Here is a 23,825-nt window from a genome sequence, read left to right on the forward strand (position 1 = left end):
AAGGATGTCGTACATTTCCACGATAAATCAAGCTTTTACGACTGTAGTAACTTCTGTATTTGTAGAGCTATTTTGCAAAGACCATGCATGTGAGGGTCTGACGTGTTTTGACTGTTGTGTGTTTTAGTACAGTCAGCGTCCAATAGTTCGAGAAACCCAAAGAAGCCAAAAAGTTGACTACACAACCATATTCAAATTTTTAACTAAGACGTGTTGCGAGCTTTTTGGCTACGTCAGCGTCAAATATTCCCTATTTGACGCTGACTGTACAATATCTGACATAATCTGTGGTGCAGGTGTCAGTCCCGATCGACGACCCGAAGCGTATCAATGAGATCTTTGATGAGATCTCGTACCGCAAGGGATCCACCCTCATCCGGATGATGACCATGTTCCTGGGAGAGGAGGTCTTCAGGAAGGCGCTGCACAAGTAAGTTCCCTTAGCTTCGAACTCCTGTGTTCTGATTAATGTCGTTGCGGGTCCAATGACAGTTTAACTTTCCCCCGGGACAAACTTGACTTTCACTGGTTGGGTTTTTATGGCGGTCAAGCTGTAGATCCTGGCTACACAGGAGTAGATAGTTGTGACTGACATGACGCCGGTATTCACAAACATTACTATGAGGTCTCACAGTGCGCGAGGACGCACAAGGTGACTCATGAACCAATCACAGAGCTCTATTCAACGCTGTGCGTTCGAATTGCTACTTCACTTAAGCAAGCATCGTTTGTGAATACGGGCGTTAGTTTGTTGCGGTGCTTCTTCTCAACACTTGGCAAATGTTTGTCTCGAAGAGCTGGTAAGGTAAAAAAAAAGCATTTTGACTATTTGTAAGAAGTAATTTAATTAGTCTAAATCAATAAAGATATTTTTGATTAGATTTAACCACGAATTGTATAAGTTTAACTGACAGTAAAGACTTTATTACTTTACTTTACTTATTCAATAGTTTCTGAGTTTCTTGCTTCTTCTCAACACTGCCCCATTTATTGTCCCGAAGCAGTGTGGTAGGGTTAATACTGGGACGTGTAAAAGTGCTTTTTAAAAGCTTACTTGCATAAAAAAATGAGTTTTATGAGTATGTGAAAAAATTCAGTAATAAACATGTCATATTTTTCCCCAGCTACCTCGTAAAGTACTCCTACCAGAACGCGGCCCAAGACGCGCTCTGGGAAGAACTAACGGCCGCGAGCCGCCAGTACGGAACCCTGGCCCGTGACGTCACCGTTAAAGAAGTTATGGACACGTGGACCAAGCAGACTGGGTATCCTGTGCTGACGGTAACCAGGGATTACAGTGATAACACGTTGGCTGTTACACAGGTTAGTTTCAGCTTAATACCTTAACCTCTCATTTTAACCAATGGATGTCTGCCTGGACAAAGGTCTCCCTCAAGGATATCCACAACGAACGGCCCTGTGCTGCTCTCATCTAGGCACTGGCTAGATCGTCAGTCCATCGAGTGAGAGGCCTGTCTAGATCACATCTTCCAGTTTGTAGACGTCACTCCAATACCTACTTCATCAGTGCTACGAGTTATGTGCCTATACTACCACTTAATTTTGACAATTCAGTCGGTTGATTAGTTGTCATACAGGTTTCCTCATTTCGAATTTTAACAAAGACTTGGAATGCGACCTTTCCTGACTGACGACTGCTTAGCTTTGTATCGCGTTAATTTGCATTCTACAGTCTGCGGTCAAGTTAAAGTGAACGTAGTCCGCATCATGTATGAACTACATTGTCGGTCAGGGCGACAATACCTGTCAGATCGCATCAATACGAATGCATAGAGACCGACAAAGTTGTTCATACATGATGATGGTTTGCCCAACTTTATGTGTATATTTAACTGTGGAAACTTAATTGGTTTAAATGTTTTCTTCCTGCACCTAAGTTAAATTATATTGTAATTGTATGTTCCCCAAAAACAAAATTATGTGGCTGCGTTTACTTTGACCTAATCGTAAACTGCAGAAAGCACTCTCAAATGTTGCCTGCAGAAAGCATCCAGTGTGACAGATGAGAGATGAGAAAAGAAGAAATAAATAAGTAGCCATGTAGGTGACAAGAAGTTCACCGGGTCATCTAGCTTCAAAAAAACCAACACCAACCTCCCCAGAAACGCTACCTCAACATGGGTTCTCGCGGCAGCACCGACTCCTCCTGGTGGGTGCCTCTAAAGGTGCTCTGCCAGTCGGAAGCATCCTCTCCTACTGGCGACCTTCAATGGCTGGCCGATGATGAGGGCGTGAGCACGCAGCATCGGTTCGAACACGGCGCCGGGGCGGACGAATGGGTGCTGTTCAACTATGATATGATTGGTGAGTCGATACATTCATCATCATCATCATCATTTCAGCCATAGGACGTCCACTGCTGAACATAGGCCTCCCCCAATGCTTTCCATGTTGATCGATTGGTAGCGGCCTGCGTCCAGCGCTTCCCTGCTACCTTTACGATGTCGTCGGTCCACCTTGTAGGTGGACGTCCCACGCTGCGTTTTCCGGTACGCGGCCTCCACTCCAGAACCTTGCTGCCCCATCGGCCGTCAGTTCTGCGTACTATGTGCCCTGCCCATTGCCACTTCAGCTTGCTAATCCGTCGGGCTATATCGTTTACGGATCTCCTCATTTCATTGTCGATACATTAAGCTGTTTAAAAATGATTACCTTTAGATGTTTTTTATTTATGATGATTTTAAGGTGAATATTAGACATTTCTTTTTAATGTAACGTTCTTGAGAATGGTATAATACAGGTAAAAGTATGACGTTTGTTTCGAGACATATCGCCCTAGACATTTCATAGAGCGACTCGTTGTTCTGTTACAAGTAACTACTTTAGTCTATACTCACCTTTACATTTATTATTGTCGTTTCTCCAAAACTGTCAATTTTCGGTCAACAATCTGCATTTAACTACAAGAAAATGAAAAGAGGGAAAAGGGGCCGTCCATATATTACGTCATTCTAAATTAGGGGGGGGGGGCATTAAGAAATGACGATAGGATGATTGTAGGGGGGGGGGGTCTAAAATCTGAAAAAATCGATGACGTAATTTATGGACGGCCCCAAAGGCTGCTGGATCTTAGTGTTGCCTCTACAACATCCATCATCATCATTTCAGTCACAGAACGTCCACTGCTAAAAACAGGCTTCCCCTATATCATTAGGCCAATCTGGAAATCATCTAGCGCCTTTCTGCTACTTTGAATAAGGTCATCTGTTCACCTTGTGGGTGGATCTCCTCTTGCTATGGAGCTAGTCCTGACCTCATGTTCTGCGACCTGTTTGGCGCGTGACCGTCGTTTGTTCAACAGTGGATGCCCTTTGACCGAAACAAACGAATGATTCCTGTGTCCAAGCATCATAAATAATAATCCTACACTTATTATTTTACAAAACTTTGTCCCACAGCGCCGTACCGCGTGAACTACGACAAGCGCAACTGGCAACTCCTAGTCGGCGCGTTGACTGGTGGAGATCACCACAAGCTACCAGTCCTGGGCCGCGTGCAACTGCTGTCGGATGCCTTTGCGTTAGCCTGGAATAACCAGCTCGACTACAACACTGCTTTACAGTGAGTACCACACAGAACTTCAAAACTATTCTCACCTCTCGTTCCTACTGCTCGAACTTCAGTGTAGCCAGGATCTGCAACTGATCGCCAATAAAATCACTGTCCAGTTGGAATAGGATGCGCGCTGTGACATACACTTATCGACGTCAAAATCGATAAAATGGTGCGATAACCGCTTATCGCGGCGCACATCCTAGGCCTATTGGAGGAAGATAAACTGTCACCGGCTACCACACGACTGCCCTAGAAACTGCCTGGCATCTAGCAGCTCCCAGGAGCCGTGAACTCTATGCACCATCATAATTTGAATCTTTTACATAATACTTGTAATTTCGAAAGAGGTGACATAAGAACAAATATTATGCTAGTATCAAGCTTTCCCAACTCGACTGGCCAGTGTGGGGAGCGTAGGTTAAATCTTGCATTTTCCTCTGGTTAAGTAATTAGAGAGGATCTTGACTTGCGCTCACTACACTTGCTAAACGGGTTGCAGACCTGATGTCTGCATAATTTTTAGGGTTCCATACCTCAAAAGGAAAAAACGGAACCCTTATAGGATCACTTTGTTGTCCGTCTGTCCGTCCGTCCGTCCGTCTGTCAAAACCATTTTTCTCAGGAACGCGTGGAGGTATGAAGCTGAAATTTATATCAATTACTCAGGTCTACTGTCCCTTGAAGCTGTGAAAAAATCAAACTTCTAAGCCAACGCAATCAAAAGATACAGCCGTTTATGCCGCAAATTTTCGACACTTGCAAGGGAATCAAAACCACAGGGTGCTTCCCGTGAACTCAGAATCTTGAAATTTGGTACGAAGCAACGTCCTATAGCATAGATAAAGGAAAAATTACGAAAACCATACATTTTTAGTTACATTACAAAATACATATTTTTTAATAAATATAAACTTAAGAATTTCATTTTGCAATAAAAATACCATAGTTATGACTCGATTGTCGTAATGAACGAACTTTGTAAACCTTGCAGGTTTGTACGGAACCCTCGGTGCGCGAGTCCGACTCGCACTTGGCCGGTTTTTTTTATGGCCAGTTCTCGTAGGTTCTATCTACCCTTCCGGGACCACACTATCGGCCAACTGAAAGTCTGTGGTCTGCGCCTAGGCTTAATTTAAGTTTTCGTTGTGTAATTGAAAATATCTTCTGCCCCAGACTAGCGAGCTACCTCAAGCACGAGACCGAGTACTTGCCTCTGTCCAACGGTCTAAACGTGTTAGCCAAGCTCGAGTCGGTGCTCCGCCGGTCGCCGGACTACGGCGCCTTCCAGAAGTTCGTCCGGCGGCTCATCACCGACACCTACCGCCAGTCCGGCGGGCTGGCCGCCAAGCAGATCATTAATGGGGACGACCTTAACAGTGTGAAGATGCAGGTAAGTGTCCCGGGTTGATATTACAATTAAAGTTAAGGGTTGAGTTGAATGTACTTATTCAACTCCCTATATGGCGAGAAGCTACTGCTTATTCTGATCACGAATCAGTAAAAAAATTGACTTCGAAAAAAATTTAAAACGAACTTTAGTTAGTCAAAGAAAAATGCCTAATTTACACTACCTACCTACTTTACGTGGCTTTCTTCAGTAGGCTATCCGACATGATAAGCGGGCGATCCGCGTAGCTCGATGGGTGCCGTAGTGTATTGCAGTATTGCGAGCCACAGTACAATTGATGTCGCACGGAAAATATTCGCTAAAAATTCCACTTTCATTTGTATTTTTTTTTTGGTGGATAATGCGTTTATACAAGTCATAATAGATGACCTAAATAACATGGCTAGGATTGAAATCAACACCCTGTATAGACCATGGCTGGTTTTTGTTGTGATAGAGGTTTAAAACGCTTGTATTGGTGTCCAGACGACGCTGAGCTCGTGGGCGTGCCGCATGAACGTGCCGGGCTGCCAGGAGAACGCGCTGGAATTATTCCAGGACTGGATGAACTCGCCGCGACCCGATGAGGACAACCCGTGAGTGCACGCAATGAGGGCTATCGTTTTAGCGCTCATCAGTTAGCGCCACTGCACACTGTAGAGTAAGGTCCTGTCACTTGCTAGTAGCGAAGACAGTGGCACCAACTGGTGAGCGCTAAAGTGGTAGGAGGACTATCGCATTTGCACTCATCAAGATGGCGCCTCTGTAGAGTAAGGTCCTGTCAATCGCCAGGGGTGCCAACTGTTAAGTATAAAAACGATAGCCCTCATTATTTTGATCCTTTCAAAACATAAATCAAAGTAGGTATAGATCGTGTCATCCATGTAGACGCGCCCCTCCATTCTTCCGCTAATATTTTCGTTATTTTTTGTCTAATTATCCATGAGTGCACACGCACACTACAATAATAGTATTTATTTATTACTAGCTTTCCGCCCGCGGCTTCGCCCGCGTGGAATTTTGTCTGTCACAGAAAAACTTTATCGCGCGCGTCCCTGTTTCAAAAACCGGGATAAAAACTATCCTATGTTCTTTCCCGGGACTCGAAACTATCTCTATGCCAAATTTCATCAAAATCGGTTGCGAGGTTTAAGCGGGAAAGCGTAACAGACAGACAGACAGAGTTACTTTCGCATTTATAATATTAGTTGGGATGTAGCATATTATTATTTGTTTTTGTTTTTCTTTCCTGCACTAGAAGTACCGCCAAACAAATTTGTTTTCTGCTCAACCCAAAGGTAAACTGGTCGAGAATGCTTTAGTGCATTAAGTTCGCCTTATTTACAAATTTATTTTGGCATAAAAGTTTAAATAAATAAATAAATAATGCCGCTCGGATTGCTCGGATCGAAATCCCCGCACCCCGCGCTTTCCTCGACTAAAAATTGGTGGGGCGCGTCTTCGTGGATGAATCGATGTATATGGCTACATTGGCATATTTTATGTCGTGACACGTGACAAGAGCATACAAATCTAAAGCATATCTGACGTTTGACGTCTCAAAAACACCCTCCTACGCTGTTCCCGTATCTCAGGCACTCTCAATTCAGCGCTAGATTTATAGTAAAGCCCGGTCTGTGAGCACGTAGAATTTTGTCCAATGACCCCAAGCTACTGTGCGACGCGCGCCCGCAGTGAGTGTGCGAGCGCGACAGCAACATAATTACGCGCGAGTGATAAGGATGGGTAGCTTGAGGTCATTGGACAAAATTCTACGTGTTCGGCGACCGGGCTTTAGTCGTAATATACCCTTCTTTCTTTCCATAGTAACCCCTCTTTCTAGCAAGATCTTTTTTGTGAATAGTGTCCGGCCGAGCTCCTTATAATTCAATTAATAAATCCCTCTCCCCTTTTTTCCCACTCTCGCTTTTTTTGTAAATACTATACTAGTCGGCCGTTTGGTGTAGTGGTTCAGAACGGACTACTATGCCGAGAGGTCCCGGGTTCGAATCCCGGCCGGGCAGAAATTGAAATGATGAATTTTAATTTCTGTGACGGGTCTGGGTGTGACTATCCCAACTAATATTATAAATGCGAAAGTAACTCTGTCTGTCTGTCTGTTACGCTTTCCCGCTTAAACCTCGCAACCGATTTTGATGAAATTTGGCATAGAGATAGTTTGAGTCCCGGGAAAGAACATAGGATAGTTTTTATCCCGGTTTTTGAAACAGGGACGCGCGCGATAAAGTTTTTCTGTGACAGACAAAATTCCACGCGGGCGAAGCCGCGGGCGGAAAGCTAGTGTATAATATGTATGTATTAAAAAAAAGTATATAAGTAGTATATCCGTTAAGCTAGCACCCATAACACAAGCATATTAATTGCTTACTTTGGGGCTAGATGGCGCTGTGTGAGATTGTCCAAAGATATTTATTTATTATTTATTTATTCAATCCTCAATAAATATTGCAATTATTAAACTATAGCGTGGCAAGGTGTAACACTCGTATATTTTATTGTAAAATCACTATCTTTTGAGCCAATAAAATACGTATTAAATTTCATTTGATTGACAGTATCCCACTGGACCTCCGACGCACAGTGTACTGCGAGGCGATGGCTCGCGGCGGCGTGCGCGAGTGGCGCTTCGCCCTCGCGCGGGTGCAGCGCTCCAACGTGGCCGCTGCCAGAGACGTACTGCTGCGAGGCCTGGCCTGCACCAGGGAGATATGGATACTGGCGCAGTGAGTGGACACTTTTAAAGTCCAATTTTTAATTCGACAGAATTCTGACAGCTGTCATTTTTGGACAATGAAGGTTTTCGCGAATGAAAAATCCGCCAGATGGCAATATAGATGACCCACGCTGAACTGTCCCACCAAACTCAATGACAGGGGGGCGCTACCATCGTTCAACTATGTGGTTTCCAACATGGCAAAAATCGGAACCAGCGATCCGGTATTGACGGTGGCGCCACACTCTCAATGTCATGCACAGGACAGTTCAGTATTTTGGAACTATACGTAAACGCGAGGTCCAAATGCTGCATGATTGGTTATTTTTGACATGACATTGACAGATATGTCAATATCTACCAATCACGCAGCAGTCAGGCCCCACATCCACGTCCCGCCATCTAGCGGATCTTTCGTTCGCGAAAACCCTCATTCAGATGTAATAAACCTTTTTTGCTTTGAATGTTAAATAAAAAATATGAAATGAAATTAATTACATCAAGTATAACCAGGCCTATTCATGCGAGTTTACAACGAAAACAAAACACGCGAGACTTCACTTCCTGAGATACCTAATTGACAGGACAATCATAAGCAAGTATTGACGCACGCACGTGTATTCTTCACCCATTTGCATTGTAAAAACAAAATCTCTGGTCAAAAATATCCCAAATGTGTATAATCAACATGCACATAATAATATGTATAGTGTAAAAATTTTGAAACATCAAGTGACAAAAATTGGAACTAATAACCCAGTATTGGTAACACCCTCCTGTAAATGTCATAGAGGACACTTCAGTGTTGTCCAACTGTCTTATAACTTTCGTTGCGCGACCTAAGGTCGAATGAGGGCTGCCATTCTTATACTAAAGCCATGTATTTATTAGGCAACATTTGTTTATAAACAGTTTATGACTAGTGTGAAACAAGTTTACCATAAACACAGGTTTCTGAAATTTGGCCGTCCACACTTGCTCTCCACTCATAGCGGGGAGCACGGCAACATGTATCATAAACAATGTTTCATCACCTACGTTTATGGACTGTATAAACAGTTTATAAAAACTGTTTCTGTAAACAGTTTATAAACAGTCTAACATTCAGATGATGAAACATTATGAAAAATTGTTTATGAACAATTTATAAACAGTGTTTATCAACAATTGTTGCCTAATGAATACATGGCTTAACAGTTGGCACCACTAGACTGATATGGCCCTCCTCAACAAGTTGAAAAAGCGTAAATGTAGCGTGAATGTAAAAGCGTGTTCTGTTTTTGGACGTATTGCTGCGTCACCGGCCCCGTCCCCTTGTCACATCTCCCTTTAGTTTCTGTGATCTGTGATACCTACCCTTATGTCTTATTTTGTTATTCTTACTAAGAAGTCTCTAGATTCTGACGTTAAGCGGTGGCAGTGGTGGAAACAAGGGGTCGAAACTAAGTTTCTAATAGTTACCTCACCAAAAAGCTAAATGGCTTTCCAAATATCAAACATAAATTCAACGATTTCCTGAGTTACTCACGAGTTGGCGCCTCTGAAAAGTACTCCTGTCACTTGCTTGTGGCTAAGACAGTAGCGCCAACTGGTGGTTACCATTAAAGCCCAACGGTGACGACGTCGAACTGCCAATACGAAATCCGAGGAAAGCTCGTTTGATCCCTGCTGACGGTCTATTCCCCTGTGACCACCTGGATTTGATCAACCAGGTGATCAAAGTGGACTCTTGGTGACACTTTGGTGTCCTTTGATCACCTATGGATAAGATCACCTGAGTGATTAAAGTGGACTTCTTCTATAAATGACTATGATGATGATAGACGGAAGCGGTCAAGTGCGCAGGATATTTAAGGTGCGCAAACGTTCGCACAGACGCAGGCGCACGCACTCGTCTTCCCCCTCCTCGAATCAGTGGAACGGAAAACCGCTACGACTGGAAGAGAGGTCAGATGATGTGTCTGGCCGATGGTAACTATGCGCCCTCTACCATCGCCCCAGGCCATCCACCTTGCCTTGCTGAATCGTCGAGTCCTCCAAGCCCATTTGCATATCTGCGGTGGGTGGGTTGCATTCCTCGTCAAATCAGACTTTATGCGCTTTGCGGGAGGGATCCGCATAAAACTTGTCCACCGAGATGGCAAGCCCCTCATCCAGGTTTAGCCCGTGAGCCGACATGGTTTGCCGGGGTGTGGCCGCTGTGCGCATCACAGCTACTTGGAGCCACTGGAGAGAGTTTATGTGCTAACAGCAGGTATGACACATCTCTGCCACCTCTATAGAGGTCGGCTGGCAAATTACTATAGGTACTCCTTGAAACTACTATAGGTACTCCTTGAAACTACTATAGGTACTCCTCCAAATTACTATAGGTACTCCTTGAAACTACTATAGGTACTCCTCCAAATTACTATAGGTACTCCTTGAAACTACTATAGGTACTCCTCCAAATTACTATAGGTACTCCTTGAAACTACTATAGGTACTCCTTGAAACTACTATAGGTACTCCTCCAAATTACTATAGGTACTCCTTGAAACTACTATAGGTACTCCTCCAAATTACTATAGGTACTCCTTGAAACTACTATAGGTACTCCTCCAAATTACTATAGGTACTCCTTGAAACCCGCAGGTACCTGGAGTGGGCGATAACCGAAGGCTCGGAGGTGCGCCGTCAGGACGCGGCGCTGGTCATCACGTCGATCACGCGCTCGTCCGTCGGCTACTACCTCGCCAAGGAGTTCATCTACACGCGCATACAGGACATCTACAAGGCGTGAGTATCCCTCAAACACATTTTATTTAAAGATTATTAGCAACTAGCTTTCCGCCCGCGGCTTCGCCCACGTGGAATTTTGTCTGTCACAGAAAAACTTTATCGCGCGCGTCCCTGTTTCAAAAACCGGGATATAAACTATCGGCTATCGTGGCTACATTCGAGACAAGAAATTACATTTCGTCAAAATCCGGTCGCCGAGCAGATGTATATTCGTACAATGACCCCAAAAGCCTATCTTTATCGGCGGCGCGTAATTTGCTGTCGCGCTCGCACACTCACTGCGGCCGCCCGTCGCACAGTCGCGACAGCAATATAATTACGCGCAAGCGATAAGGATGGGTATCTTGGGGTCATTGGACAAAATTCTATCTGCTCGGCGACCGGACTTTAGGCAATTTGCACGATGCTCAGGAATAGGTATAGGGAATAACTTGGACGTCCTCATCATTAGTCTGCACAAACATGACCCTCTCCAATTTATCAGACTCAAATAAAGTATTTTTGGTCTACCTAAACTCCACATTGGCCAGACGGGATGAAGAGACCTGATGATCCTATATTTCTTCCTTAGGGCTGTTTCAAATTAGACGCTTTGATTAGACCAATGGACGTTTTGAGCCGGACGCTTAAGGCCGGGTAGCAGAGAAAATGGCGAAAATGAGGTTTTCATTTTTCATTTTTGAGGTACTAAACAGTAAAATTAAAGGCCAAGTTTTTTATTGGGCATAGTTGAGGATATTTTCTAGGGCTATTAACGGATGGAAACACGATTTGATGAAGTTGACTCGATAGAATAAATTCCCAAAGTTACCTCTATTCGTTTTCTATTTATGGTTTTATTTTTAAAATAAGCGATTTGAGATTCTAAATCCTTTACTAAACTAAAGTTCAGAAATAACTTGAGGGCTTTTAACGGATGAAATTTTTATATTGCGTCTTATTTAGTTACTATGTTAAAAAATGTGGAAAAAATCGACAACATTTGCTATGATCGTTTGAACAAAGGCCTGCCACAACATTATTCTCCGCTACAGGTAGAGACAATTTTAATTTTAACTAAAATGTTTAATTTAATTCCAAATCTTTTGTTTTTATTTGAAATCTAACTTTAAAATCTAGAGCCATTTTCAGTTTCGTTGTTAACGAAGCGTTGAATGGCGCGCCCGGAGAGGCTTAGTTCAAACGATCATTGCAAACGTTGTGGTAGGGATAGATACATGCGATTTTTGGTTTTACGAAGGTAATACGACAGATAATAATACAAAGTAATAAAATTCACCGGTTATTGGGCCAATTTGTTTCAAAAAGTGTCATTTTTTATTATTTGTTGTTGGCCTTTTTTGTGCATTTTATGTATTTTTTTAGTATCGCCTATTATTTAGCATTATTACTGTTTTTATTTTATCAGGATATACCGCTTAGTTTAAAAGTTATTACGTTTTGTTTACAATAAGTAATTGGAAGAAAAAAAATCTATAAAAAATCAATCTCAAAAAAATTTTTACCTCTTTTTTGTCGATAAAAACAGGTCTAGTTCCATCTATTTTCATATGTACACTTTAACGTGACTTACACTGTATAGCTGAACAACTTAAATTGAATTTCTTTTTGTGTTTACATTTTGAAATTACTATTTATTCTTAGTTTAGTTTAGTTAGTTCTTGCATTATGCACTACAAAAATAAAGTAAATCTATCCATAAAAAACTGAAATAAATGTGCATGCAATAAACGTCTTTGAATTTGAATAAATACCAATAAAACTTTTTTTTAATAAATAGAGTGACGTATTAGAAAACATTGTATATTCATTTCAGATTGGCGACACTCGGCCAATCAGCTTTTGCAGATTCAGCAGCGACAGTCAAATGCTCATAACTTCAAGTTGGTAAGTAAATACAGGATGACCCATTGGTGGGACAAACATAAAGGATTAATTCTACTGCTTAAATTAATATTATGTATAATGTTGCAATGCCCTCACAGCGCTCATGTTCTGGGACTGTTTTATTTTTAATATCTTGTTTGTACCACATGAAGCAATAAAGATATTATGATTATTACTAGCTTTCCGCCCGCGGCTTCGCCCGCGTGGAATTTTGTCTGTCACAGAAAAACTTTATCGCGCGCGTCCCTGTTTCAAAAACCGGGATAAAAACTATCCTATGTTCTTTCCCGGGACTCAAACTATCTCTATGCCAAATTTCATCAAAATCGGTTGCGAGGTTTAAGCGGGAAAGCGTAACAGACAGACAGACAGACAGACAGAGTTACTTTCGCATTTATAATATTAGTTGGGATTAGTTGGGATAGTTGGGATACCTTGTTTGTACCACATGAAGCAATAAAGATATTATGATTATTATTATGATTAATACTGTAGATAGAAAATTTTGCTTGAAGAAAACATTCCTTTATTTTTGAAAAGAAAGAGAACTGCGTTCAAAGATTTCTGAAAATTCTCAATCATACCTTCACCATTTCTTAAAAAGAATTAAGGAATGTTTTCTTTGAGTAAAACATGCGTTTAAGAGCACTTTCCCTACAGGTGGCATTGCAAAATTCCACCCTATACAGGGTGTTAGGTAAATGGGTATATGAGCCGACACTAGCCCATGTTAACATGGTCATATAAATGGTATGGTGAAGTCAGGAATTTGATATCATCATTTTAATTTTTAAAATTTTCATACGAAAGAAATTTTATAAAATCCGATTTGTATGAAAATTAAAATGAAGATATCAATTTTCTGACTTCACCATACCATTTATATGACCATGTTAACNCGAAAGAAATTTTATAAAATCCGATTTGTATGAAAATTAAAATGAAGATATCAATTTTCTGACTTCACCATACCATTTATATGACCATGTTAACATGGGCTAGTGTCGGCTCATATACCCATTTACCTAACACCCTGTATAAAAAAGACCTCTTGGGGACAGTTGCATTTGAGCAGTAGAATCAACCTTTTTGTTGGTTGACACTATACAGGGTGAATATTTGACCACATCAAAAAGTAATGATTTTATTTAGCAAGATTGCATTTTTTTTTTACTTTTTTGTTTAATTTTATTATCTACTAGCTTTCCGACCGCGGCTTCGCCCGCGTGGAATTTTGTCTGTCACAGAAAAACTTTATCGCGCGCGTCCCTGTTTCAAAAACCGGGATAAAAACTATCCTATGTTCTTTCCCGGGACTCAAACTATCTCTATGCCAAATTTCATTAAAATCGGTTGCGAGGTTTAAGCGGGAAAGCGCAACAGACAGACAGACAGACAGAGTTACTTTCGCATTTATAATATTAGTTGGGATTATTAGTTTTTATTTATCTACCTCTCAGGTCAGGACTCAGCAAGGTCTGGTCAGTACCGGACTGCACGCCGCTGCAAGTCCTCAAAGGTCACTCTTGCAACGTCAGCAGTGCTGTGTTCCATCCACAGGCCGCGCTGCCTAACCACTTTAGAGATAAGGTATTGTCGAATTAAATTAGATAGAGTCCGGTCGCCGAGCAGATAGAATTTCGTCCAATGACCCCAAGCTACCCATCCTTATCGCTCGCGCGTAATTATATTGCTGTCGCGCTCGCACACTCACTGCCGGCGCCCGTCGCACAGTCGCGAGCGATAAGGATGCGTAGCTAGGGGTCATTGGACAAAATTCTACGTGCTCACAGACCGGGCTTTAGTATTAATTGTGAAAAATCAAAAACGCGCGGGGACTTATACAGGGTGGAATTTTGTAATGCCACCTGGAGGGAAAGTACTCTTATTATTGTAGCTAGAAACAATTTCTCAAAAAAAACATTGCTTTATTTTTGAAAAGAAATAGAACTGCAGTCAAAGATTTCTGAAAATTCTCAATCATACCTTCACCATTTCTTGAAAATTTTGCTTACCACACCCGGGAATCGAACCAACTAAAATCTGTTAAAAATTTCACCCTGTATTTTTTTACATCAATCGTTAGGGTTAAGTATAAGGATGAAATCTCTCTAACAAACTTGATAAATCAAATGAAAAGAAAACCATGAAATCTTAAATTATTTTAATTATGTACAGAAAATTGTATGGTATGGTAGTGAATTTTCGATAATTTTTCGAAAATCTTTAAATGCAGTTCTTTCTTTTCAAAAATAAAGGAATGTTTTCTTTCAGTAAATTTTTCTATCTACAGTATTAAGAGTACTTTCTCTCTAGGTGGCATTACAAAATTCCCTGTATATTTTCTTGTAATGAGGGCTATCGTTTTAGCGCTCACCAGTTAGCGCCACTGAGTAGAGTAAGGTCCTGTCACTTGCTAGTAGCGAAGACAGTGGCACCAACTGGTGAGCGCTAAAGTGGTAGGAGGACTATCGCATTTGCACTCATCAAGATGGCGCCACTGTAGAGTAAGGTCCTGTCAATCGCCAGGGGTGCCAACTGTTAAGTATAAAAACGATAGCCCTCATTACTTTAATGTGTACTACCCATGAGATGGGCGTAGTTTTACAAAACCACCCTGTATATTATTTTCTTATTTTTCCATACAGATTAAGAACACCAAAGAAGGCACATCAGACACGCCTGAAGCGATGGAAACCGACGAAAAGTCTGCCGCGTGCACCATGGCCTCCTGCGCCTATGACGGCACCGTGTATCTATGGAACTTCAGTAGGTACGTAGCTAATGGCGCCAAGTGACTCGCCAGTGGCGCCAAGTCACTACAATAGTGGCGCCAAGTCGGTTGGTGTTACTTGGTAGTGGCGCCATGATGCTTGATGTCACTATCTAGTGGCGCCTAGTCACTTGTTGTCAATAGTTTGGTAGAGTGGGGTAGAGTGGCGCCAAGTGCCTCGCCAGTGGCACCAAGTCACTATATAGTGGTGCCAAGTGACTCGCTAGTGGCGCCAAGTCACTATAATAGTGTCCTGCGCCTATGACGGCACCGTGTATCTGTGGAACTTCAGCAGGTAGGTAGTGGCGCCAAGTGACTATATAGTGGCGCCAAGTCAAACTGTCAATGGCGCCACAATTCACTCACTAGCTATTACACTTACAAGATTAAAATTCACTCACTAGCTAGGGGCGCCAAGTGACTCGCTAGTGGCGCCAAGTCACTATAATAGTGTCCTGCGCCTATGACGGCACCGTGTATCTATGGAACTTCAGCAGGTAGGTAGTGTGGAGCCAACTCACTATCTAGTGGCGCCAACTCACTATATAGTGGCGCCAAGTTACTATCTAGTGGCGCCAAGTTACTCTGTCACTATCTAGTGGCGCCTAGTCACTTGTTGTCACTAGTTAGGTAGAGTGGGGTAGAGTGGCGCCAAGTGACTCGCCAGTGGCGCCAACTCGCTATCTAGTGGTGCCAAGTCACTATAATAGTGTCCTGTGCCTATGACGGGACCGTGTATGTATGGAACTTCAGCAGGTAGGTACATTGGCGCCAAGTGACTCGCCAGTGGCGCCAACTCGCTATCTAATGGCGCCAATTCACTTATGAAGAATGTATTTTTTGTGTCCCACAGCGAAGCTCCGATGGCGTCCCTAGACGGGCACGGGCCATCCCGCGTGTCCCGCGCGGAGTTTCACCCTTCGGGACGATTCCTGGCCACCACAGTGCTTGACCACTCCTGGCGGCATATGATAGGACACTCGCTGTCATTAGCTAGTGGCGCCATGTCACTAGCTAGAGGCGCCATGTCACAAGCTAGTGGCGCCAAGTTTTATGCTGTCACTAGTAACGGTGCCAAGTCATAGGCCACCGGCGCCAAGTCACTGATTAGTGGCGCTTAGTCATACTTTGTCACTCATAACGGCGCCAAGTCACTAGTTAGTGGCGCCAAATCGCTATTTATAGGGCCGAGTCACTTTAGTGGCGCCAAGTGACTAGCTTGTGGCGCCAAGTGACACGACTGTGGCGCCAAGTCGGCGCCAAGTCTTAGTTTACCGTGTTTAACTTTACTTCTCTCTTTGTGTCCCGCAGCGAGGCCCCGATGGCGTCCCTAGACGGGCACGGGCCATCCCGCGTGTCCCGCGCGGAGTTTCACCCGTCGGGACGATTCCTGGCCACCACAGTGTTTGACCACTCCTGGCGGCCAAATGACTGATTAGTGGCGCCAAGTCATACTTTGTCACTAATGATGGCGCCATGTCAGTCGCCAGTGGCGCTAAGTCGCAAGCTAGAGGCGCCAAGTCAAAGCTGTCACCAGTAATGTAACACTACAGTGTTTGACCACTCCTGGCAGCATAGCATAGGACACTCTGTCATTAGGTAGTGGCGCCAAGTCTTTAGCTAGAGGCGTCAAGTCACTCGCCAGTGGCGCCAAGTTTTATGCTGTCACTAGTAACGGCGCCAAGTCATTGGCCAGCGGCGCCAAGTAACCGCTGCCGCTAGCTAGTGGTGACAACTCACGTCATAGTGGCGCTAAGTCTTAGTTTAGCGTGTTTAACTTTACTTAGCCCTAACTCGTTGTGTGTCTATTTTTCTAACTTCGGGACGATTTCTGGCCACCACAGTGTTTGACCACTCCTGGCGGCCAAGTCACTGATTAGTGGCGCCAAGTCATTCGCTGTCACTATCTAGTGGCGCCCCAAGTCATACTATTTCAAGCTAGGGGCGCCAATTGACGCGCTAGTGGCGCCAATTCCAAACAATAGTGGCGCCAAGTCACTGTTTAGTAACGCCAAGTCGCTCTGTCACTAGTAATGGCGCCAAGTCACAAGCTAGTGGCGCCAAGTCATAAGCTGTCACCAGTAATGGCACCTAGACACAAGCTAGTGGCGCTAAGTTTTTATTTAATGGCGCCGTCACTCGCCAGTTGTGCCAAGTTTTATGCTATCACTAGTAATGGCGCCAAGTCACTAGTTAGTGGCGTCAAATCGCTTTTTATAGGGCCGAGTCACTTTAGTGGCGCCAAGTCTTAGTTAAGTGTGTTGTGTGTGACGTGTGTGTGTAACTTAACCCTAACCCATTGTGTGTCCCGCAGCGAGGCCCCGATGGCGTCCCTAGAAGGGCACGGGCCATCCCGCGTGTCCCGCGCGGAGTTCCACCCTTCGGGACGATTCCTGGCCACCACAGTGTTTGACCACTCCTCATTAGGTAGTGGCGCCAAGTCGCTATTAAGTGGCGCCAAGTCATACACTGTCATACACTGGCCAATGGCGCCAAATTACTGGCTAGTGGCGCCAAGTCACTAGCCAGTGGCGTTAAGTCACAAGATAGAGGCCAAATCACTCGCTATCACTAGTAATAGCGCCAAGTCGCAAGCTAGAGGCGCCAAATTACCCGCTGTCACTAGTAATGGTACCTAGACACTAACTAGTGACGCCGAGTCACTTAAGTGGCGCCAAGTGACTAGCTAGTGGCGCATTGAAGACTAGCCAATGATGCAAAGTGACTATCCAGTGACGCCAAGTCACCCGCTGTCACTTTCTAGCGGCGCCAAGTTGCTTGGTGTCATTCGATAGTGGCGCGAAGTCACCCGCTAATGGCGCCAATTGACTTATGAAGAATGTATTTTGTGTGTCACTAGCTATGTCATAATGGCGCTAATTCACTATTTACTGGCGCCAAGTCACTGGCAAGTGTTTTAATTGTACCGAGAAGAGCCCTAACTTATTTTGTGTGTCCCGCAGCGAGGCCCCGATGGCGTCCCTAGACGGGCACGGCCCATCCCGCGTGTCCCGCGCGGAATTTCACCCTTCGGGACGATTTCCGGCCACCACAGTTTTTGACTACTCCTGGCGGCTGGGATAGGACACTGTCATTAGGTAGTGGCGCCAAGTCGCTATTAAGTGGCGCCAAGTCATTAGCTAGAGGCGTCAAGTCACTCGCCTGTGGCGCCAAGTTTTATGCTGTCACTAGTAACGGCGCCAAGTCATTGGCCACCGGCGCCAAGTCACTGATTAGTGGCGCCTAGTCATACTTTGTCACTCATAACGGCGCCAAGTCACTAGTTAGTGGCGCCAAAACGCTATTTATAGGGCCGAGTCACTTTAGTGGCGCCAAGTGACTAGCTAGTGGCGCCAAGTGACTAGCTAGTGGCGCCAAGTGACACGACCGTGGCGCCAAGTCGGCGCCAAGTCTTAGTTTACCGTGTTTAACTTTACTTCTCTCTTTGTCCCGCAGCGAGGCCCCGATGGCGTCCCTAGACGGGCACGGGCCATCGCTCTGGGATAAGACACTCGCTGTCACTAGCTAGTGGCGCCAAGTCACCGCTGTCCTTAGTAATGTCACCTAGTCACCAGTTAGTGGCGCCAAATCGTTATTTAGTGGCGCATAGCTACCGCTGCCATTAGCTATTGGAACCAAGTCACGTCGTAGTGGCGCCAAGGCTTAGTTTAGCGTGTCTTTACTTAGCCCTAACTCATTTTGTGTCCCACAGCGAGGCTCCGATGGCGTCCCTAGACGCGTGTCCCGCGCGGAGTTCCACCCTTTAGAACATTAGGTAGTGGCGCCAAGTCACTAGCTAGTGGCGCCAAGTCACTTGCTGTCTGCTAGTGGCGCTAAGACTCTGTCACTATCTAGTGGCGCCAAGTTACTTGTTGTCACTATCTAGTGGCGCCAAGTCACAAACTAGTGGCGCTAAGTCACTCTCTAGGGGGCGCCAAGTTACTAACTTAACACCAAGATAGTTAGTCTGATGTACAAAAGATGGGACTTCGGACACGCCTGAAGCGATGGAGATGGCGCCAAGTCACTAGCTAGAGGCGCCATGTCACTAGCTAGAGGCGCCATGTCACTAGCTAGAGGCGCCAAGTCACTAGCTAGAGGCGCCAAGTCACTAGCTAGAGGCGCCAAGTCACTAGCTAGAGGCGCCATTCCACTAGCTAGAGGCGCCAAGTCACTAGTTAGTGGCGCCAATTCACTTGATTATGGAATCGCTGTCACTAGTAATGGTACCTAGATACTAGCTAGCGGCACCAAGTCACTCTCTGTCACTAGTAATGGCGCCAAGTGACTAGCTAGTGGCGCCAAGTGACACGACCGTGGCGCCAAGTCACGTCGTAGTGGCGCCAAGTCTTAGTTTACTGTGTTTAACTTTACTTCTCTCTTTGTCCCGCAGCGAGGCCCCGATGGCGTCCCTAGACGGGCACGGGCCATCCCGCGTGTCCCGCGCGGAGTTCCACCCTTTAGAACATTAGGTAGTGGCGCCAAGTCACTAGCTAGTGGCGCCAAGTCGCTTGCTGTCTGCTAGTGGCGCTAAGACTCTGTCACTATCTAGTGGCGCCAAGTTACTTGTTGTCACTAGCTAGTGGCGCCAAGTGACTAGCTAGTGGCGCCAAGTGACACGACCGTGGCGCCAAGTCACGTCGTAGTGGCGCCAAGTCTTAGTTTACTGTGTTTAACTTTACTTCTCTCTTTGTCCCGCAGCGAGGCCCCGATGGCGTCCCTAGACGGGCACGGGCCATCCCGCGTGTCCCGCGCGGAGTTCCATCCTTCGGGACGATTCCTGGCCACCACAGTGTTTGACCACTCCTGGCGGCCAAGTCACTGATTAGTGGCGCCAAGTCATAAGCTGTTTCTAGCTAGTGGCGCCAAGTCGCTATTTAGTGGCGCCAAATCATACTTTGACACTAATGATGGCGCCAAGTCACAAGATAGAGGCGCCAAGTTACCTACTGTCGCTTTTCAGTGGCGCCAAGTCATTTGCCAGTGGCGCCAAGTCATTCGCCAGTGGCGCCGAGTCATATGCTGTTTCTAGCTAGTGGCGCCAAGACACAAGATAGTGGCGCCAAATCACTCGCTATCACTAGTGATGGTACCTAGACACTAACTAGTGACGCCAAGTGACTAGCTAGTGGCGCCAAGTCACTAGTTATCACTAGTTAATAGCGCCAAGATATTAGATATTGGCACCAAATCGCTACATAGTGGCGCCAAGTCATATACACTGTCACTAGTAACGGCGCCGAGTCATACGCTGTCGCTAGTAACGACGCCAATTCACTTGCTGAAGAATGTATTTTTTGTGTCCCGCAGCGAGGCCCCGATGGCGTCCCTAGACGGGCACGGGCCATCCCGCGTGTCCCGCGCGGAGTTCCACCCTTCGGGACGATTCCTGGCCACCACAGTGTTTGACCACTCCTGGCGGCTTTGGGATTTGGAGACCGGTGAGTTTAATAAATAAATAATCTTTGGACAATTTCACACAGCGCCAGCTAGCCCCAAAGTAAGCAATACAATACAATACAATACAAATAAGTTTATTGTGCATAATGTTACAATTTGTACAAACCGAAAAATAGTTAAATAACTAACTGTATCTCTTATTTAACTTAAAACCAATTTTAAAGCAATACAATTTTATTAGAAAAATGTAGGTAGGTACAGAAACACAATCCTTTACCTTCCGCACTAGTGCAAGACTGTGTTACGGCAAGGTAATGATAAAATCGTCCTAGGCATAAGGTACATTTTGCAATGCGTGCGTTTGAGTTTAACGCTGGCGTTAAATATTGCTAACGGTAGAATTAAAAACATTCGGGTGAGGTGAACAACTTTGCACAGTATACGCAAGGCGTAAAGATAAAACAAATAAACAGAAACTTAAACTATTATGAGTCAATCTATTTTTAGGCTAATGAGAGCAGGAAATTTTATTATTTAGGTAATAAACGCAACTTAATGCTTGTGTTATGGGGGCTAGCTTAACGGATATACTACTTATATACTTTTTTTTTAAATATGTACATACATATTATACATAGTAACACCCAGACCCGTCACAGAAATTAAAATTCATCATTTCAATTTCTACCCGGCCGGGAATCGAACCCGGGACCTCTCGGCATAGTAGTCCGTTCTGAACCACTACACCAAACGGCCGACGAATGAAAGTTTAATGCTTTATTTCTGACTAGCGGCCTGTCATGGCGCCAAGTCATATACTGTCACTAGTAATGGCGCCAAGTCATACGCTGTTTCTAGTAACGGCGCCAAGTCACTCGCTAAGGCGCCAAGTCATTTAAATGTCAAAAATTTCTGTTCTTAATCTTAATTTTTAATCTTAATCTTTATTTCTGACTAGCGGCCGCCCGCGACTTCGTACGCGTAGATCCCGTTTTACCCCCTTAGGGGTGGAGTTTCGTAAAATCCTTTCTTAGCGGATGCCTACGTCTACATCTACCTGCATGCCAAATTTCAGCCCGATCCGTCCAGTGGTTTGGGCTGTGTGTTGATAAAGCCTGGTCCGTGAGTACGTAGAATTTTGTCCAATGACCCCAAGCTACCCATCCTTATCGCTCGCGCGTAATTATACAGGGTGTTTCTTGTAAGGTGTCAAGCCGAAGGCAGGTGATAGGTGAGGACTAGACCTATCGATTTCACCCCTATGTATGTTCTACGATTTTTCGTAGTTTAGAAGTTATCGTTAATTTTGTGATTTTTTAAAATTTTATGACCTAGTATACTTTAAATTTTTTTATCTTTTTTTTGGGTTAACTTTTCTCAGATTTCTTTTTTTTTGACAGATTCCCTAGTAATTGCAGATGTTTGAAAAAAATAATCACCTTCCTACCTTTGATGCAAGATACAAAATGTTTGCTAGAAAAATAAAAAATAGGCTTTTAGCAGAACATTCAAAAATTTTCAACTTAAAAGTTTGAAAAAAAAAAGAACTTCCATAGGTCCAAAATAATTTTAAAAACTGCGCAGTTTTCTGAACTTTCATAATAACACAAAAAAACATGTACTTAATAGGCCATTATTTTCTGTAATCGCTCTACTAAAGTAGTAAGTCGGAGATTCCGTTACATGTTTTTGACTTTCTTAGGACTAACTAATGTTTGCAATCCACTAAGTTTACGTTACGTAGAACACGTTTAGAGACAATAACTGAACAGAATTTTTTTTATCCACAACGAGGAAGCTCTTGCCCTTCATCTGACCTGATGGAAAGTTGGAAACTGATGGATGATCAGCGAGCTTCACCCGGAATCCTAAACCACAGAGGAATTGGCTGTCCTACATAGGTAGTCTTACCACTAGACCACAGACAAAACTGCGCAGTTTTTAAAATTATTTTGGACCTATGGAAATTCTTTTTTTTTCTCATACATTTCAGTTGAAAATTTTAGAATGTTCTGCTAAAAGCCTATTTTTTATGTTTCTAGCAATAATTATGTATCTTGCATCAAAGATAGGAAGGTGATTATTTTTTTCAAATATCTGCAACTAATAGGGAATCTGTCAAAAAAAAGAAATCTGACAAAAGTCAACCCAAAAAAAGATAAAAAAAAATTAAGCCACTAGGTCATAAAATTTGAAAAAATCACAAAATTAACGATAACTTCTAAACTACGAAAAATCGTAGAACATACATGGGGATGAAATCGATAGGTCTAGTCCTCACTTATCACCTGCCTTCGGCTTGACACCTTACAAGAAACACCCTGTATAATCTCTCTAACAAACTTGATATATCAAATGAAAAGAAAACCATGAAATGTTAAATTATTTTAATTATGTACAGAAAATTGTATGGTATGGTAGTGAATTTTCGAAAAATTTTCGAAAATTTTTGAATGCAGTTCTCTTTCTTTTCAAAAATAAAGGAATCTTTTCTTTCACTAAAATGTTCTATCAGTATTACGAGTACTTTCCCTCCAGGTGGCATTACAAAATTCCACCCTGTATATTAATCAAACAAGTAATTACGAAGTTATGATGCGTTGAAGTTCCGTCACAAAGTGCTACACTTTTATTTAAGCACGCCTTGACGTCACAGGGCTTGCTTTAACTATGGCGCGCTTTAAATCTTAATTTTTTGTTTTCAGCAACTGAAGTCCTGCATCAAGAGGGACACGCAAAACCTGTGTACAGTGTCGCCTTCCAAATTGACGGCTCCCTCGCTGTGACTGGGTGAGTGAGTCCACATGCATCATCATAAATAAAATAAACAAATAAATATCCTTGGACATTTTACACTGCGCTTCTAGTCCCAAACTAAGCAAAGCTTGTACTATGGGTACTAGACAACGGATATAAACATACTTAAATACTTTTTTTTTGTAAATACATACTTACATAAGTATGTATTTACTATACTACTAATTTTCATACAAAATAAATTTTATGAAATCCGATTTGTATGAAAATTAAAATAATTAAAATAAAGATATCAATTTTCTGACTTCACCATACCATTTATATGACCATGTTAACATGGGCTAGTGTCGGCTCATATACCCATTTACCTAACACCCTGTATATAAAAAAAAGCTTGTAATAAGTCGGGTTTTCCCTCCTGACGCAAGAACCGATTTCCACGGTTTTGCATTCGTTGGAAAGGTCTCGGGCTCCGTGAGGTTTTAGCAAAGAAAATTCAGGAAAATTTAACAAACGAAATTCCACGCGGG

At 43.6% G+C, this 23,825-nt stretch overlaps 2 protein-coding genes across 2 annotated transcripts in view; both read left to right on the forward strand.

Moving 5' to 3' along the window:
- The window catches only part of LOC114366310 (aminopeptidase N), a 42,479-nt gene extending 22,516 nt beyond the window's left edge, over window positions 1-19,963 (forward strand). The window contains exons 10-23 of the mRNA XM_028323143.1: window positions 297-430; window positions 1,125-1,323; window positions 2,124-2,325; window positions 3,420-3,582; window positions 4,750-4,966; window positions 5,450-5,559; window positions 7,540-7,707; window positions 10,332-10,473; window positions 12,295-12,365; window positions 13,826-13,955; window positions 15,014-15,138; window positions 16,450-16,557; window positions 17,453-17,545; window positions 19,840-19,963. Of these exons, the coding sequence (XP_028178944.1) occupies window positions 297-430; window positions 1,125-1,323; window positions 2,124-2,325; window positions 3,420-3,582; window positions 4,750-4,966; window positions 5,450-5,559; window positions 7,540-7,707; window positions 10,332-10,473; window positions 12,295-12,365; window positions 13,826-13,955; window positions 15,014-15,138; window positions 16,450-16,557; window positions 17,453-17,545; window positions 19,840-19,963 (1,986 nt within the window). The remainder of the gene's footprint in view (window positions 1-296; window positions 431-1,124; window positions 1,324-2,123; window positions 2,326-3,419; window positions 3,583-4,749; window positions 4,967-5,449; window positions 5,560-7,539; window positions 7,708-10,331; window positions 10,474-12,294; window positions 12,366-13,825; window positions 13,956-15,013; window positions 15,139-16,449; window positions 16,558-17,452; window positions 17,546-19,839) is intronic.
- A 487-nt stretch (window positions 19,964-20,450) lies between these two features.
- Window positions 20,451-23,349, forward strand: LOC114366333 (U4/U6 small nuclear ribonucleoprotein Prp4-like). The gene is made up of 2 exons (XM_028323190.1): window positions 20,451-20,579; window positions 23,244-23,349. The coding sequence occupies exons 1-2, from the start codon at window positions 20,459-20,461 to the stop codon at window positions 23,330-23,332; spliced, it is 210 nt and encodes a 69-aa protein (XP_028178991.1). The 5' UTR covers window positions 20,451-20,458; the 3' UTR covers window positions 23,333-23,349.
- Window positions 23,350-23,825: the final 476 nt, after the last annotated feature.

Source organism: Ostrinia furnacalis, unplaced genomic scaffold, assembly GCF_004193835.3.
Source record: "Ostrinia furnacalis isolate ACB-3 unplaced genomic scaffold, ASM419383v2 OfSCF0620, whole genome shotgun sequence".
Taxonomy (NCBI): Eukaryota; Metazoa; Arthropoda; class Insecta; order Lepidoptera; family Crambidae; genus Ostrinia; species Ostrinia furnacalis.

What these genes read in the sequence shown, in the direction of transcription:
- LOC114366333 (XM_028323190.1), top strand. Translation starts at nt 20,459, where the DNA reads ATGGCGTCCCTAGACGGGCACGGGCCATCCCGCGTGTCCCGCGCGGAG. An exon ending in GCTTTGGGATTTGGAGACCG is followed by an intron (nt 20,580 to 23,243) that starts GTGAGTTTAATA and finishes TTTTGTTTTCAG; the next exon opens with CAACTGAAGTCCTGCATCAA.